This window comes from Acipenser ruthenus, unplaced genomic scaffold (assembly GCF_902713425.1).
Source record: "Acipenser ruthenus unplaced genomic scaffold, fAciRut3.2 maternal haplotype, whole genome shotgun sequence".
NCBI classification, from domain to species: Eukaryota; Metazoa; Chordata; class Actinopteri; order Acipenseriformes; family Acipenseridae; genus Acipenser; species Acipenser ruthenus.
In genome coordinates this window covers 433989-450098 of record NW_026708779.1, presented here as the reverse complement: position 1 = coordinate 450098, position 16110 = coordinate 433989, and the positions used below count along the sequence as shown (strand labels likewise).

The following is a 16110-nucleotide window of genomic DNA, read 5'->3' as shown; positions in this document are numbered from 1 at the left end:
TATTATTATTATTATTATTATTATTATTATTATTATTATTATTTCAAAGCTACACAGAGGCGTTCCTTACAAACTACAATTCCCAGAGACGCTTGCGCCCTGCTTCCTGCGCTCCAGGGATGGCAACCGGAAAAGGGCATGTGGAGGATCCCAGCCTAACAATCGCGACACAGACAAAGAAATTCAGAAGGTAAGGATTTTAATAGGAGATGGTCGTGTGGAGGGGTCGGTTCAGTTAGCACGTTACTGGAGCCAACGCGGGTGCACCGTAGTTTTGTCATGGCGAGGGAATAAAGGAAATTTAGATCGTGAAAGAAAATGGAGGTTTTGTTGTACGGCTTTTAGAAAAAAAAAAACAGTTTTTTTGTATTACTGTATTACTGTTATGATGTGTATATTTATTTCGTTTAAAAGTGCCGTTTCAGATTTTATATATATATATATATATATATATATATATATATATATATATATATATATATATGTAACTATCACTATTTAATCATATCCTGATGTAACTATCACTATTATCTGCTGTATTATTGTATACACTTGTACTTTGCTTGAACAAAAGTTATTGTATTTCTTGCTCTTATTGTATTACTTGTATTGTAACACTTGAAATGTATTTGCTTACGATTGTAAGTCGCCCTGGATAAGGGCGTCTGCTAAGAAATAAATAATAATATATATATATATATATATATATATATATATATATATATATATATATATATATATATATATAATACAATTTTAACATTTTATATCAATCTTTATTTTATATAGCGCCTTTCACAGTGGACCTCCATCACAAAGTGCTTTACAAGATAGTGAGGAACAATGCAGGAATACAGTGAAATACAGGGCACAGGACATTAAATACAAACAGTAAAAAACAATGCAAATACATTAAATACAGGGATAATACATTAAATACAAGGCTAGGATGTGAATTCTAGACATTGTGGATGCGCGTGTCACACAGAATCACACGAATAAGATGATGTGAAAATTCTGCAATAGCAATTTAGACAACAGCTTATAACAGATATCAGGCTTAGAGACTATACTTATATGTTATATAAGAGACTATGCTTTAGCTAAGTACTATACATAAGGTAATGAAGGATCACAAAAATGTGAATAATTGATTCAAAACCAAATCAAGGGTCTAGTGCTATATATTATAAAGACATTTCAGAGGGCTGGATCGCATCAATATCAGGGTCACAATATTTCATGATTAAACATAATATTTATTAAAGCAGAAAAAAATCACATTCAAAATTATATAACAAATGTTCCTAAATATTTAAATACTTAACTGAAAAAGATTTGTATTATTTTTTTATTTTTTTGGACACCTTTTAATGACTATTTTTTACCATCAGTGAATTATCAAAAAAAACAAAAAGAAAACAGGTCTAAATCAAAAATAACTACAGACAGGTGAAATGTCTCCTTCTCAGGACAGAGCGATCTTCAGCAGAAATATCCATCTTTGATGCAGTCGGTGTCTTTTTCATTGAAGGCATTTTAAAGAAACCGCGCAGCTCTGCGCAGTCGTGTGTTCAATCATTTACCAGGAAGGAAGCAAACTAAACCGGCTGCCAGGTTCCTGAACGCAGCGTGACAGGCAGCGCCTCAATCAGGCAAACGTTGGCTGCATTTATTTTTAAGTGCTATATATATATGGGCAGGAGTGTGGAGTAGTGGTTAGGGCTCTGGACTCTTGACCGGAGGGTCGTGGATTCAATCCTAGGTGGGGGACACTGCTGCTGTACCCTTGAGCAAGGTACTTTACCTAGATTGCTCCAGTAAAAACCCAACTGTATAAATGGGTAATTGTATGTAAAAAATAATGTGATATCTTGTAACAATTGTAAGTCGCCCTGGATAAGGGTGTCTGCTAAGAAATAAATAATAATAATAATATATATATAGACAATTCTTTCAGAAATGTGAATTTTCACAGGGGAACTACATATTACACAATTGGCAAGGGCTACTTTTTCATGGAAATCCTGAAATCTGTGCTAACCCTGAAGAAAATACAGCCTTAACTATGTGTTATAAAATGTGTTTTTTTTTTTTTTGGACAGGATCGCAAATGGAAGCCGTCCGCATTAAGGAAGAGGATGAGAAACCGGGATCGGGATCTGGATCGGGGTCGGAAAACACGGCCGGCGACGTGGCGGAACTCGGGTTCGTCCACGTTGTGGAGGATCCCGACGAAGCCTCCGAATCGAACGCGTCCGAAGCCTCGGGAGAGACAGCCGGGCGGGAATCGGGTCTCCCCTCGTCTTCCGAAACGAGCGGGCCGGGCCCCGTCCCCACCGATCATGTCTGTCCCGACTGCGGAAAATCCTTCCCTCATCTGGGAACGTTTCGTCGACACCTGCGAGGCCACTCGGGAGAAAAACCCTTCCCGTGCCCCGAGTGTGGGAAGACCTTCTGCCAGCGAGGCAGCCTGAGAGAACACCTCCGCACCCACACCGGTGAAAAACCCTACCGCTGCCCGGAATGCGACGCCGGCTTCAGCCAAGCCCAGACTCTGAAGAACCACCGGCGGACTCACACCGGAGAAAAACCTTACCGCTGCGGCGACTGCGGGAAAGATTTCAGCCAGCTGGGCAACTACAAGCAACACCGCCAGATCCACTCGGAGGAGGACAAAATCTACCACTGCGGGGAGTGCCGGAGAACCTTCCGCAGCTACGGCAGCCTGGAGGCCCACGGGCGGGTCCACAGCGCCGCCGGGAAGCCTTTTCGGTGCAGCCAGTGCGGCAACGGCTTTGCCAGACTGGTGACCCTAAAACAGCACCTGCAGATCCACTCCGGGGAGAAGCCCTACCACTGCGTGGAATGCGGGAAAAATTTTGGTCAGTCGGGGCACCTCCGGAGGCACCAGCGCACGCACTCCGGGGAGAAGCCTTTTTTTTGCCCGGAGTGCGGGAAGAGATTCAGCCAGTCCGGGAGCCTGAGGGAGCACGAGAGGGTTCACACCGGGGAGCAGCCGTACCAGTGCGCCCGCTGCGACAAGCGCTTCAGCCAGCTGGGGAACCTGAAGGAGCACCAGAGGGTCCACACGGGGGATAAGCCGTACCAGTGCATCGACTGCGGGAAGAGTTTCAGCCAGTTCGGGAATCTCAAGGAGCACAGGCGGCTCCACACCGGAGAGAAGCCGTTCCGCTGCGGCGTCTGCCGGAAAGAGTTCTCCTACCACAGCCAGCTCAAGGGCCACAAGTGCTGCTTCGGGGAAGTTTAGGTCGGACGGTTTTACTCTACGGCAGTTTCCTTGGTTCGTTGGTTGGGGTTTGTTTTATTTTTTTTCAGTCTCACTTCATTTCCAGATGAAGAAGGCTGCTCTGTGCAGGGCAGCTATGATTCTCCAGACAATACTAATAATAATAATAATAATAGTAGTAGTAGTAGTAGTAGTAATCATCACTGTGATTTGTTCCTTCGTTTGAAGCAGGTGTAATTGGGCAGCAGTGTGGAGTAGTGGTTAGGGCTCTGGACTCTTGACCGGAGGGTCGTGGGTTCAATCCCAGGTGGGGGGACACTGCTGCTGTACCCTTGAGCAAGGTACTTTACCTAGATTGCTCCAGTAAAAACCCAACTGTATAAATGGGGAATTGTATGTAAAAATAATGTGTAAAAAATAATGTAATTGTATGTAAAAATAATGTGATATCATGTAACAATTGTAATATATATATATATACCTTCTTCTCAACCAGATCCCCTGTACATTTTATTAGGAATCTGATCACAGCCTCGACTCCACAACCCTCATTAATTCAGTGCAGAGGGTCGCCATGACGATCCTTTAAGTTCATCCCACACTTGTTCAACCCACCTTTTTCCCCTTCGCCATTGCCGATCCACTCTGATGTCTCTCGGAGCAGCCGGACCAACACACACCCTCTGTCACGCCTCTTTCCAGTTCAGACATGAAATATTTCACAGCAGTGTCACCCAGTCCAGGTTTTACTAGGAGCTTAATTAGCTCCAGTGTGTCTAGGTAACAAGCTCAGGTCTGCACAGCAGTGTGATCCATTCCTGGTTTCACTAGGAGTTTAATAATAAGACACACCTGAGCTTGTTAGCTAGACACACTGGGGGCTGATCAAGCTGGTAGTAAAACCTGGACTGGGTGACACTGCTGTGGAACAGGAGTCTTATTACCAGCCCTGCAATGTAATTCCAGTCCAGTCTAGTGATATTAAACTGCAGTTACAATGTAATTCCAGTCCAGTCTAGTCTAGTGATATTAAACTGCAGTTACAATGTAATTCCAGTCCAGTCTAGTGATATTAAACTGCAGTTACAATGTAATTCCAGTCCAGTCTAGTGATATTAAACTGCAGTTACAATGTCATTCCAGTCCAGTCTAGTCTAGTGATATTAAACTGCAGTTACAATGTAATTCCAGTCCAGCCCAGTCTAGTGATATTAAACTGCAGTTACAATGTAATTCCAGTCTAGTCTAGTGATATTAAACTGCAGTACAATGTAATTCCAGTCCAGTCCAGTCTAGTGATATTAAACTGCAGTTACAATGTAATTCCAGTCCAGTCCAGTCTAGTGATATTAAACTGCAGTTACAATGTAATTCCAGTCCAGTCTAGTGATATTAAACTGCAGTTACAATGTAATTCCAGTCCAGTCTAGTGATATTAAACTGCAGTTACAATGTGATTCCAGTCCAGTCTAGTCTAGTGATATTAAACTGCAGTTACAATGTAATTCTAATAACATTGTAATTAGATACCATGTAAATGTATCTAATGTAAAGTTAAAGCCAAAAACTAGAATTTTAGGATTAAGACACAATTAAAAAAGAAAAGAAAAAAACTATAGAAACCTAATTGAGATCTTCTATTTAACGTCATTTAAATGAAAATAAACTACAAAATGATATTGCATTAAAAAAAGTCAAATGTTAACAAGATTCAGCAGCTTTCATTGGACTCTGAAGCTGAGGGAGTTCATTCTATATAGAGGGGGTGGAATTCAATATGTTAACAAGGGAACATTATTCAGCAGCTTTCATTGGACTCTATGAAGCTGAGGGAGTTCATTCTATATAGAGGGTGTGGAATTCAATATGTTAACAAGGGAACATTATTCAGCAGCTTTCATTGGACTCTATGAAGCTGAGGGAGTCCATTCTATATAGAGGGTGTGGAATTCAATATGTTAACAAGGGAACATTATTCAGCAGCTTTCATTGGACTCTATGAAGCTGAGGGAGTTCATTCTATATAGAGGGGGTGCAATTCAATATGTTAACAAGGGAACATTATTCAGCAGCTTTCATTGGACTCTATGAAGCTGAGGGAGTTCATTCTATATAGAGGGTGTGGAATTCAATATGTTAACAAGGGAACATTATTCAGCAGCTTTCATTGGACTCTATGAAGCTGAGGGAGTTCATTCTATATAGAGGGGGTGGAATTCAATATGTTAACAAGGGAACATTATTCAGCAGCTTTCATTGTTAATAACCATCTCTGTAGACCTATATGGACATATTCTCCTGTTCACACTGTGTGTGTATTTTAAAGTTCATAACAGTATCAATGCTTTAATCATATTCAGCTTTGGTTTCATTATGATGAATCCGTTGTGAAGATGGTCCTGTCTAATTCCTTGTGTGTTTGGCTTACCTGTCATTAAACCTTCGGAGGGAGGCTTTATACAAAAGGTACATTTGTATTGTATTGTATTATATTGTATTGTATTGTATTGTATTGTATTCTTCTATTGACGTTTGAATAACTTTATTAGTGTTTTACTTGACTTTGGTGCCACCAAGTGCTAGGATCTCGCTACTGCACCCTCTCTCTCTCTCTCTCTCTCTCTCTCTCTCTCTCTCTCTCTCTCTCAAATTCAAATTCAAATTGGCTTTATTGGCATGACAATAAAAAGAACTGTGTTGCCAAAGGACATACATGGCATAACCGACTCAAATATATAGACAAATATTTTTTTTAAATACTAAACAGTATCCCTCCTCCCTCTATATTAATATAGTAAACAGAATCCCTCCCTTCCCCTCTATATCAAACAGTACCCCCTTCCCCCTCTATATTAAACAGTGCCCCCTCCCTCTATTAAACAGAATCCCTCTCTCTCTCTCTCTCTCTCTCTCTCTCTCTCTCTGATTACGGCAACACATGCATCTTTTTGTTTTGTTCAGTTTTTTTTCAGTGGCAAAATATTTATTTGGTTAATTGTTCATATAGCGATTACAGTCCTCAGTCGTCATAAATAAAAAAAATAAATAATTTTCTGGAAAGAACAAAAAATCCTACTACCTAACCGGACTACAACGAGGCAGTTAAAAACTCCAACTCCCAGAAGCACTTGCGGTCCGTCATGCGCTGTAAACACGTTCCCCCACTTTTCTCCTTGACAACACGCAGTCAACCGGAAGAGGAATTCGGCTGTCAGTCTGCCGGGAGAGAAGAGAATATACATATATATATATATAAGTATATGCATATATATTAATTTAAAAAAAGGTAAGACGATAACTGCAATGGCACTAATACTATTTAAAATCCAAAGAGAAATAGTTGTTCTGTTATAATATCGTAATATTAAAATACATCTTAAGACATGAGTTTATTTTACGGAGAGATGTGGTCATGTTATTACTGCTGCTCTATATAAAATCATTTACTATATAAAATCCAAACCATTCTTTCAGGAGTACGAGAGAAGCTAAATCGTTTTTTTTTTATTATTATTAAAACGTGGAAACCGTTGATGATTATGAAGCATTTAAATAATTGTATGGTTGGGACGGTTATGTTGTGTGGCAGGGTTCATGAAAATCAGGGAACGGGTAACTGTATGTAACGCAGTACTGCTATATAAAATGAACGGGCATCTATCTATCTATCTATCTATCTATCTATCTATCTATCTGTCTATCGATCTATCTCTCTATGTATCTATCTATCTGTACACTGTGTTTGCATTTTGATCTATCTATCTATTTGATTATCTGTATCTGTCTATCTGTCTATGTGTCTGTCTGTCTGTCTATTTATTTATCTGTCTGTCTTTATCTATCTATCTATCTATCTATCTATCTATCTATCTATCTATCTATAAACTGTTTGCATTTCGATCTCTATCTCTCTGTCTCTCTATCTATCTGTATCTCTGTCTGTGTGTCTATGTGTCTGTCTCTATCTAGCTATATCTATTTATCTATCTGTCTGTCTATCTGCCTGTCTGTCTGTCTAAATAAAATTAGATAACGTACACAATAGAAGACTAAAGGAAAGTGTATATATATATATATATATACGCTGGGGAAGCCAAATCAAGACTGATCCTCAGAGCCAGCATTGCATGATATAATAAAGATATAAGTTTATATAAAGTAGTGTTAATTAGAATTAATACAGATTCAAAGATAGAAGTAGAGATGATGTCACAATATATAGAACACCATGACATCATGTAAGAATAAATCATGGATTTGAAATACCTCTAATGTTTTGATTCAAACACAGGCTCCCTTGAGAAAGATATGGACAACATATCGAAACGTTGGGCAGCTGGCTCTTTGAGCTAATATATATATTTATATATAACATTTATTAATAATTGATCAGTGTACTTATTTGCTAATCTGTTACTCTATATAAACAGAATATTTTACCTGACAATTTGAATACAACAAATAATTGGTAACTTAATTATGGGATTTGTCATAATAATAATAATAATAATGATAATAATAATAATAATAATAATAATAATAATAATAATAATAATAATAATAATAATAATAAATCACGTTTTATTTTACATGAAAGATGACAGACCTGTAATGATCTAAACGAGAGACAAGCTTGCCAGTCGCTGGCCGTGGTTCTGAAATATCTGACCGTCGTGCTTCACCCTTTGCTGTGGAACTGTCTCCCTAGCTCTGTGAGAGATAGAGGGTTCAGTTGTAGGGTCCCTGTGCTGTGGAACTGTCTCCCTGGCTCTGTGAGAGATAGAGGGTTCAGTTGTAGGGTCCTTGTGCTGTGGAACTGTCTCCTTAGCTCTGTAAGAGATAGAGGGTTCAGTTGTAGGGTCCTTGTGCTGTGGAACTGTCTCCTTAGCTCTGTAAGAGATAGAGGGTTCATTTGTAGGGTCCTTGTGCTGTGGAACTGTCTCCTTAGCTCTGTAAGAGATAGAGGGTTCATTTGTAGGGTCCTTGTGCTGTGGAACTGTCTCCTTAGCTCTGTGAGAGATAGAGGGTTCAGTTGTAGGGCCCCTGTGCTGTGATGTTGACTTAGAGATACAGAGATTACCATTTTGAAGCTCCGAATGTGCCACAGTGTTAGAGAAAAACGAAAACACAAGACTTTCTAACAGCTGGTATTGTTTCGGGTCCCCCCCCCCACCCCCCCCTGCAGGATCAAGCATGGAGCCAATTCACATCAAAGAAGAGGCTCTTGATCCACAACCTGTAACTGCTTCAGAAGAGATCTCTTCACCAGTTAAACCAGAAGAGATCATAACTGTCATCATTAAAAGCGAGGGAGAAGAAGATGATGACAAGGAGGAAGAGGAAGAGGAAGACACAGAAACTCAATCCTCAACCGCCAACCTCCTCCCGGAAAATTTGTCCCGGGGTTACCGCTGCACCGAATGTGGGAAAAGTTTCAATCACGCGGGCCACCTCCGCCGACACTGGAGAATCCACACGGGAGAGAAGCCGTACGTCTGCCCAGACTGCGGGAAGAGTTTCACCCAAGCGGGGCACTTGAAAAAACACAGGCGGGTCCACAGCGGAGAGACACCGTACAGCTGCCCCGACTGCGACAAAACCTTCAAGCACTCGGACGGGCTCAAGCAACACCGCGTCTCCCACACCGGGGAGAAACCTTACAGCTGCCCGGAGTGCCGGAAAAGCTTCAGCCGCTCGGAGCTGCTTAAAAACCACCGGCGGGTTCACACGGGAGAGAAGCCGTACCGCTGCTCCGACTGTGGGAAGAGCTTCGGGGATTTGTGGAATTGCAAGAAGCACCGGCTCATTCACACGGGAGAGAAGCCCTACCGCTGTGCCCAGTGTGGGAAAAGCTTCAGCCAGAGAGGCACCCTGAAGAGGCACGGCCGCATTCACACAGGAGAGAAGCCGTACCGCTGTGCCCACTGCGACAAGAGCTTTACTTTCGATAACCAATTGAAGAATCATAAATGCCAGACGCGCAAAAAGCTCTGTGGAGAGAACCCAGCCGGGACTGAGGGGGAAATCTAGCCAATGACTTAATCAGTATATCTATCTATCTATATATTTGATCTCCTAATGCTGCAAACAACGCACACAAAAATGTACTCTAATTCGTTCGAACTCCCTGTGTTGCAGAGTGTTACGAGATACAGGCTAGACAAAGAGATCCCTTTTATTGCACTAAACTAAAATGAATCGCAAGCCTCAAAGGTCTGTCCTTCACGTGAAAGTAGTAACGTTTTATTTGTCCTACTTTCTCCTGAAGAAGAGACCTCTGGAGGTCCGGAAAGCTTGTGATTTAATTTTGTTTAGTTTGTGCAGCAAAAGGGCTGTCCTTCTCTTCGTCTGTCTCGTCGTCTGGACACGGCTGTTGAATTCTGTACGCATGTCGACACTATGACGTCAAACACTAAAGAAATAAAGAGATATCGTTATGCCTGATGTTTGGAGAAATGTAAAAAAAGTGTCAAATTTTGTGTGTGTGTGTTTTTTACTCGCTTATGTTGAATCTCACATTGATTGTACAGCTGTGGCCAAAAGGTTTTGCATCAGTTAGAATTTTAGGATTGAGAAAAAAAAGTATATATGTGTGTATAATTTATAAATGAACATCCTTTAGAGTTTTGATTTCACATCATGTGATCAAAGAAAATTATATCGCAAAAAAAAAGTCTAAGTCATAATAGTATACAGTAAGTATTTCATTTTAGATTTCTGAAATGTCATATTTTTCATTGTCAGTTTTTTTTTTTCTGTTAGGTATCTGGAAAACTATATAGAGGGTGTGTGATTCAATATGTTAACAAGGGAACATTATTCAGCAGCTTTCACTGGACTCTATGAAGCTGAGGGAGTTCATTCTATATAGAGGGGGTGGAATTCAATATGTTAACAAGGGAACATTATTCAGCAGCTTTCATTGGACTCTATGAAGCTGAGGGAGTTCATTCTATATAGAGGGGGTGGAATTCAATATGTTAACAAGGGAACATTATTCAGCAGTTTCACATCTGTTTGCTGTTCAATCATTATTCTAGTACTTTCAATCACTTTCGGTGACCCCCAGTTTTTTTGAAAAAATAAGTGTCTCTGTATTTGTACCCGCGGTTGTTATCGCTGGGCTTATTATGAATCAAAGTAAACGTGTTAACGTGGCGAGTTTTAACGGCGCTGTTACTGCAGCGTACAACCTGACTGCACAGCAGCGAGCAGTTCGGAAACTACAACTCCCAGAACCACTCGCGACCGGCTTTCTGCTTCCAATGCGCAGACAGCCGGAAGAGGGAGAGAGATAGAGAGAGTCCTTGAGGATTGAAATACGGAGAAAGAGAGATACTGTATGAAAAGGTAAATATTGAGCAAGACAGACAAAAACAGCGAAGAATGACAGTGGCTTTTAACTTCTTAAGGGAACTGCAACACGCAGGTTTATAAGTAAACAAAAAGCCGGGGAAAAAAACGGTGCAATTCGATATTTTTGTTTTGTTTTGTTTTGTTTAGGCTGCTAAAAATGCGTTAAAAAATAAAATTGCTGTGTTTTGTAAGATTCTATTTGCAAAATAATAATAATAATAATAAAATAAATAAAAAATAAGAGATTAATATTTTTTTTAAACAGTGTATCATTGTCGAAATAAGTCATTTCATTATTTAAAAAAAAACCCTGAGAAACCGATTTGAAGACTTTAGATCTATGATGATAATGATAATACAGAAATTGAATGAAAGAAAATACGTTTTTATTTAATTAAGGCATTTTGTGTTATCTTTCTGTATTCTTAAGTAGACCTGATATTATTATTATTATTATTATTATTATTATTATTATTATTATTATTAATTCAAGAAGGCTAGAATTTAATACAATAGAAATTTGCAAGTAACGAAATATTGAATTGACCAAGAAACACAATATAAATTTAACTGGCACCTCATTTCTGTTCATATTACGACGCAACTAAAACGTCAGCTATAGACGTACATATTATTATAGATAAATACCAGAGGAACCGCACCTGTATACAGAGCTGACTATAATACTGTAAATACAGGACCAAATTATTCAATTAAACGATCTGTACAGTGCATTAATTACTACCATAGTATGTAGGAATCAGATAGGCAATTATTATTAAGGGCAGCAGTGTGGAGTAGTGGTTAGTGCTCTGGACTCTTGACCGGAGGGTCGTGGGTTCAATCCCAGGTGGGGACACTGCTGCTGTACCCGTGAGCAAGGTACTTTACCTAGATTGCTCCAGTAAAAACCCAACTGTATAAATGGGGAATTGTATGTAAAAATAATGTAAAAAAAATAATGCAATTGTATGTAAAAATAACGTGATATCTTGTAACAATTGTAAGTCGCCCTGGGTAAGGGTGTTTGCTAAGAAATAAATAATAATATTTAAATACAAGATACCATTTTCTACAAGGTATTTAACACTATAATACCAATAATAATTATTTATTTCCTATCCAGGGCTTCTTACAATTGTTACAAGATATCACAACATTTTTTACATACAATTCCCCATTTATACAGTCGGGTTTTTACTGGAGCAATCTAGGTAAAGTACCTTGCTCAAGGGTACAGCAGCAGTGTCCCCCACCTGGGATTGAACCCACGACCCTCTGGTCAAGAGTCCAGAGCCCTAACCACTACTCCACACTGCTTCATCATCATCATCATCATCATCATCATCATCATCATCATCATCATCATCATCATAATAATAATAATAATACAAGAAGTTGAATCAAATTATCAGTTTTATGCTTCAATTATGATTTATTGTTTAATACATATATATATATATATATATATATATATATATATATTCTTGTCAATATTCTCTTAACAGATACATTTTTAAAATAATAAAATTGGAGGCAGTTATTATTTTTCTTATTAATATCACACACAGCTGATATCTCCACCTGCTTTGCCAAGTACAAAGAAAGTTATATTTTTGAAAATCAATAATAACCCAATTTCAAGCTTGTTAGAATTTCTCGTTGATTCCATTTTTTTTTCTAATGGTAGAGTCTGACTTTTTTTTTTATCGTTTCAGAGGATCTTAGTGTACAGTAAACTGTTGTAATTGAAAATTCCAGTAGAGAAATCTGTATACGTTTTTATTTTAAATACAAGAGCAAAATAAAAAAATAAACAAAAATGAACGTTTTGCATTTAAAATGCAGATGCACTGTTTTAAACAGGAAATGTCTACAGGGCTGGGAATCAGACTCCCGCTGCACAGCAGTGTGATCCGGTCCTGGTTTCACTAGGAGTTTAATAATAAGACACACCTGAGCTTGTTACCTAGACACACTGGGGGCTGGTAGTAAAACCTAGACTGGGTGACACTGCTGTGCAATAGGAGCCTGATTACCATCCCTGCAATGTAATTCCAGTCTAGTCTAGTGATATTAAACTGCAGTTACAATGTAATTCCAGTCTAGTCTAGTGATATTAAACTGCAGTTACAATGTAATTCCAGTCTAGTCTAGTGATATTAAACTGCAGTTACAATGTAATTCCAGTCCAGTCTAGTGATATTAAACTGCAGTTACAATGTAATTCCAGTCCAGTCTAGTGATATTAAACTGCAGTTACAATGTAATTCCAGTCCAGTCTAGTCTAGTGATATTAAACTGCAGTTACAATGTAATTCCAGTCCAGTCTAGTCTAGTGATATTAAACTGCAGTTACAATGTAATTCCAGTCCAGTCTAGTGATATTAAACTGCAGTTACAATGCAGGGCTGGGAATCAGACTCCCGCTGCACAGCAGTGTGATCCAGTCCTGGTTTCACTAGGAGTTTAATAATAAGACACACCTGAGCTTGTTAGCTAGACACACTGGGGGCTGATCAAGCTGGTAGTAAAACCTGGACTGGGTGATGCTGCTGTGCAACAGGGTCCCTGGAGTTGTATATGTTTTATGAATTATGTAATATATATATTTTTTTTCATTATCGAATGTAGATTTGCAGTCTGGGGTTGAACTCTCAGAAAGGCTTGCGCTCTGCCTTTCCCAAAGAGAGAAGAAACGGGCTTAAGATGGAGCCCGTACTCATCAAAGAAGAAGACGAAACAGAACCTCTCCCCGTTACAGAACCCTCCGAACCCGTCCGGATACGAGAGGAGCTCCCCAAGACTGTCGTCTGCATCAAACCGGAAGAGATTGAAACCGTGATAATAAAAGAGGAAGTCCTGGAAGAGGACGAACTCGATCACTGGGACCGGCCCGCTTCGCGCGCTCTTCAAACGCCAACGCTGCCGGTGATTTCGGACCCGGTGAAGGACGCCAAACCCGCCTCTCGGGCCTCGCACCGGTGCTCCGACTGCGGCCGGACTTTCAACCACACGGGGAATTTTAAGAGGCACCAGCGAATTCATACCGGAGAGACGCCGTACCGCTGCTCCGACTGCGGGAAGAGTTTCCGCCAGTCGATACACCTGAAGGAACACGTGCGGATTCACACAGGAGAGCGTCCCTATAGCTGCCGGACTTGCGGGAAGAGCTTCGCCCAGCTGGCCACGCGAAAGGAACACGAGCGTCTTCACACGGGAGAGAAGCCGTACCAGTGCGGCGACTGCGGGAAGAGTTTCCGGCAGATGGGGAACCTCAGGACGCACAGGAGGACTCACGACGCCGCGGCCGCCAAACCCTATCCCTGCTCCGGATGCCGGAAAACCTTCTCCCAGTTGGCCAGCCTCCGAGAGCACCAGCTGACTCACTCCTCCGAAAACCCCAACCCCGAAGGCCCAGCAGTCTCGGGCGGGGCAGGTCAACAGCTAACCCTCGCAGATCAGAAGCCCTTCCCTTGCGGCGACTGTCCCAAAGTCTTCGCGAACGTCCGAAACCTCCAGAGACACCGGCGGATTCACACCGGGGAGCGGCCCTACGGCTGCCCGGATTGCTCCAAGACTTTCCGGCACTTGAACGGGCTGAAGAAGCACCGGCGAATTCACACGGGCGAAAAACCCTACCCCTGCCCGGACTGCGAGAGACGGTTCAGCCAGGCAGAGCAGCTCAAGGAACACCTCCGAATTCACACGGGAGAGAAACCTTACACCTGCTCCTGCTGCGGGGCCAACTTCCGCCACTTGGGAAACTTCCGGAAGCACGAGCGTCTCCACACGGGACCCCCGGTCTCCTGCCAGGACTGCGGGAAAACGTTCCGCCACCCGGACAGCCTCAGGAAGCACCACCAGCTTCACACGGGGCTCCGCAAGCCCTACCCTTGCGCGGACTGCGGGAAGGTTTTCGGGCAGCTGGGGAACTTGAAGCAGCACCAGAGGAGCCACACTGGGGAGAAGCCCTACCTGTGCCCCGAGTGCGGGAAGCGATTCGCACAGCTGGGTTCGTGCAGGGAGCACCAGAGGCTGCACTCCGGGGAAAAGCCGCACACGTGCGCGGAATGCGGGAAAAGCTTCCGGAAGCTGAACACGCTGAAGGCGCACCGGCGCGTGCACACGGGAGAGAAGCCGTTCAGCTGTGAGGAGTGTGGGAAGAGCTTCAGCCAGCTGGGGCCGCTCAAAACGCACCAGCGCCTCCACACAGGTGAGAAGCCGTTCAGCTGTGAGGAGTGTGGGAAGAGCTTCTCCCAGGCTGGGCCTCTGAAATTACACCAGCGCCTCCACACAGGAGAGAAGCCTTTCCTTTGAAACGAATGCCAGAAGAGCTTTGCTTCCTTCAACCACCTGAAAACTCATAAGTGCCACGTCTGAATAGGGTCATTATTATTATTATTATTATTATTATTATTATTATTATGATTTGATGATGAATTAGTCATTTAACAGACACTTTTATCCAAATCGACTTGCAGAGATTAGTGGGGTAAACTCTACATCATCAACAACTGCTGCTGCAGAGTCACTTCCTATAGGAGCTTGTTTGTTTGACGTCTCATCCTGAAGGACGGAGCACAAGGAGGTTCAGTGACTTGCTCAGGGTCACACACATACACAGGGAGTCAGTGGCTGCTGCAGAGTCACTTCCAATAGGAGCTTGTTTGTTTGACGTCTCATCCGAAGGACAGAGCACAAGGAGGTTCAGTGACTTGCTCAGGGTCACACACACACACACAGGGAGTCAGTGGCTGAGCCGGGATTTGAATCTCCTGGTATGAAACCGCTTTCTTTAACCACTGAGCCACCAAGCCTCTTTATTTCCTGTCTGTCTGTATACCCGCTGTTGGGTTTGGCTTCTCTCTGGTGTGGGGCGTGGACTTGAGTCCTTCCATTACTCTGGAAGTAAAATTGCAGTTACAAGACAGGGATGGAAATAAGACTCCCGTTGCACAGCAGTGTGATCCATTCCTGGTTTCACTAGGAGTTTAATAATAAGACACACCTGAGCTTGTTAGCTAGACACACTGGGGGCTAATCAAGCTGGTAGTAAAACCTGGACTGGGCGACACTGCTGTGCAATAAGAGTCTTATTCCCATCCCTGCTGAGTTACAAATTTCATAACTATGAAACAGTAAATAATGCTAGAAATACTAGAAGAAGCTATATATAGTGAGTGATTTATTTATTTATTTATTTATTTATTAATTTTATTTCAGTAAAATTGAGATGAGTTTTGCGTGGCATTTCTGGGCACCATGGTATGTGAAACAGGTCTTTATTCATTAATATTTTGACCTGTGATCGGAAAAGAACTGTGTGTATTGCATGACTTTAGTTACGTAGCGTTTGCTGTCAGTGTCCTTGTCTGCTGGAGTTAAATAAAAATCCATGAGCATTATTCAGAATGGACTCCCTTTACTTCTATCTGTTAGTGTACAGCTGTGGCCAAAAGTTTAGCATCGCCCAGAATTTTAGGATTTAGGGTTAAATAAAA

At 41.5% G+C, this 16110-nt stretch overlaps 2 protein-coding genes across 2 annotated transcripts; both read left to right on the top strand.

The window, feature by feature from the left end:
- The first annotated feature begins 50 nt into the window (after window positions 1–50).
- On the top strand, window positions 51–16014 carry LOC117964957 (zinc finger protein 721-like). The gene is made up of 5 exons (XM_059021729.1): window positions 51–190; window positions 2106–3269; window positions 6438–6464; window positions 8436–9256; window positions 13241–16014. Exons 2-5 carry the CDS (start codon window positions 2114–2116, stop codon window positions 14924–14926), a joined length of 3690 nt encoding a protein of 1229 aa, XP_058877712.1. The 5' UTR covers window positions 51–190; window positions 2106–2113; the 3' UTR covers window positions 14927–16014.
- On the top strand, window positions 6414–9694 carry LOC131696663 (zinc finger protein 572-like). The gene is made up of 2 exons (XM_059021743.1): window positions 6414–6536; window positions 8436–9694. Exon 2 carries the CDS (start codon window positions 8444–8446, stop codon window positions 9278–9280), a length of 837 nt encoding a protein of 278 aa, XP_058877726.1. The 5' UTR covers window positions 6414–6536; window positions 8436–8443; the 3' UTR covers window positions 9281–9694.
- Window positions 16015–16110: the final 96 nt, after the last annotated feature.

Bases quoted from the DNA above. Each gene is read 5' to 3' on its own strand.
- LOC131696663 (XM_059021743.1), top strand. From the start codon at position 8,444: ATGGAGCCAATTCACATCAAAGAAGAGGCTCTTGATCCACAACCTGTA.
- LOC117964957 (XM_059021729.1), top strand. From the start codon at position 2,114: ATGGAAGCCGTCCGCATTAAGGAAGAGGATGAGAAACCGGGATCGGGA. The intron at 6,465-8,435 runs GTCTGCCGGGAG...CCCCCCCTGCAG, and splicing joins GAAGAGGAATTCGGCTGTCA to GATCAAGCATGGAGCCAATT. The intron at 9,257-13,240 runs GCCGGGACTGAG...TATCGAATGTAG, and splicing joins AGCTCTGTGGAGAGAACCCA to ATTTGCAGTCTGGGGTTGAA.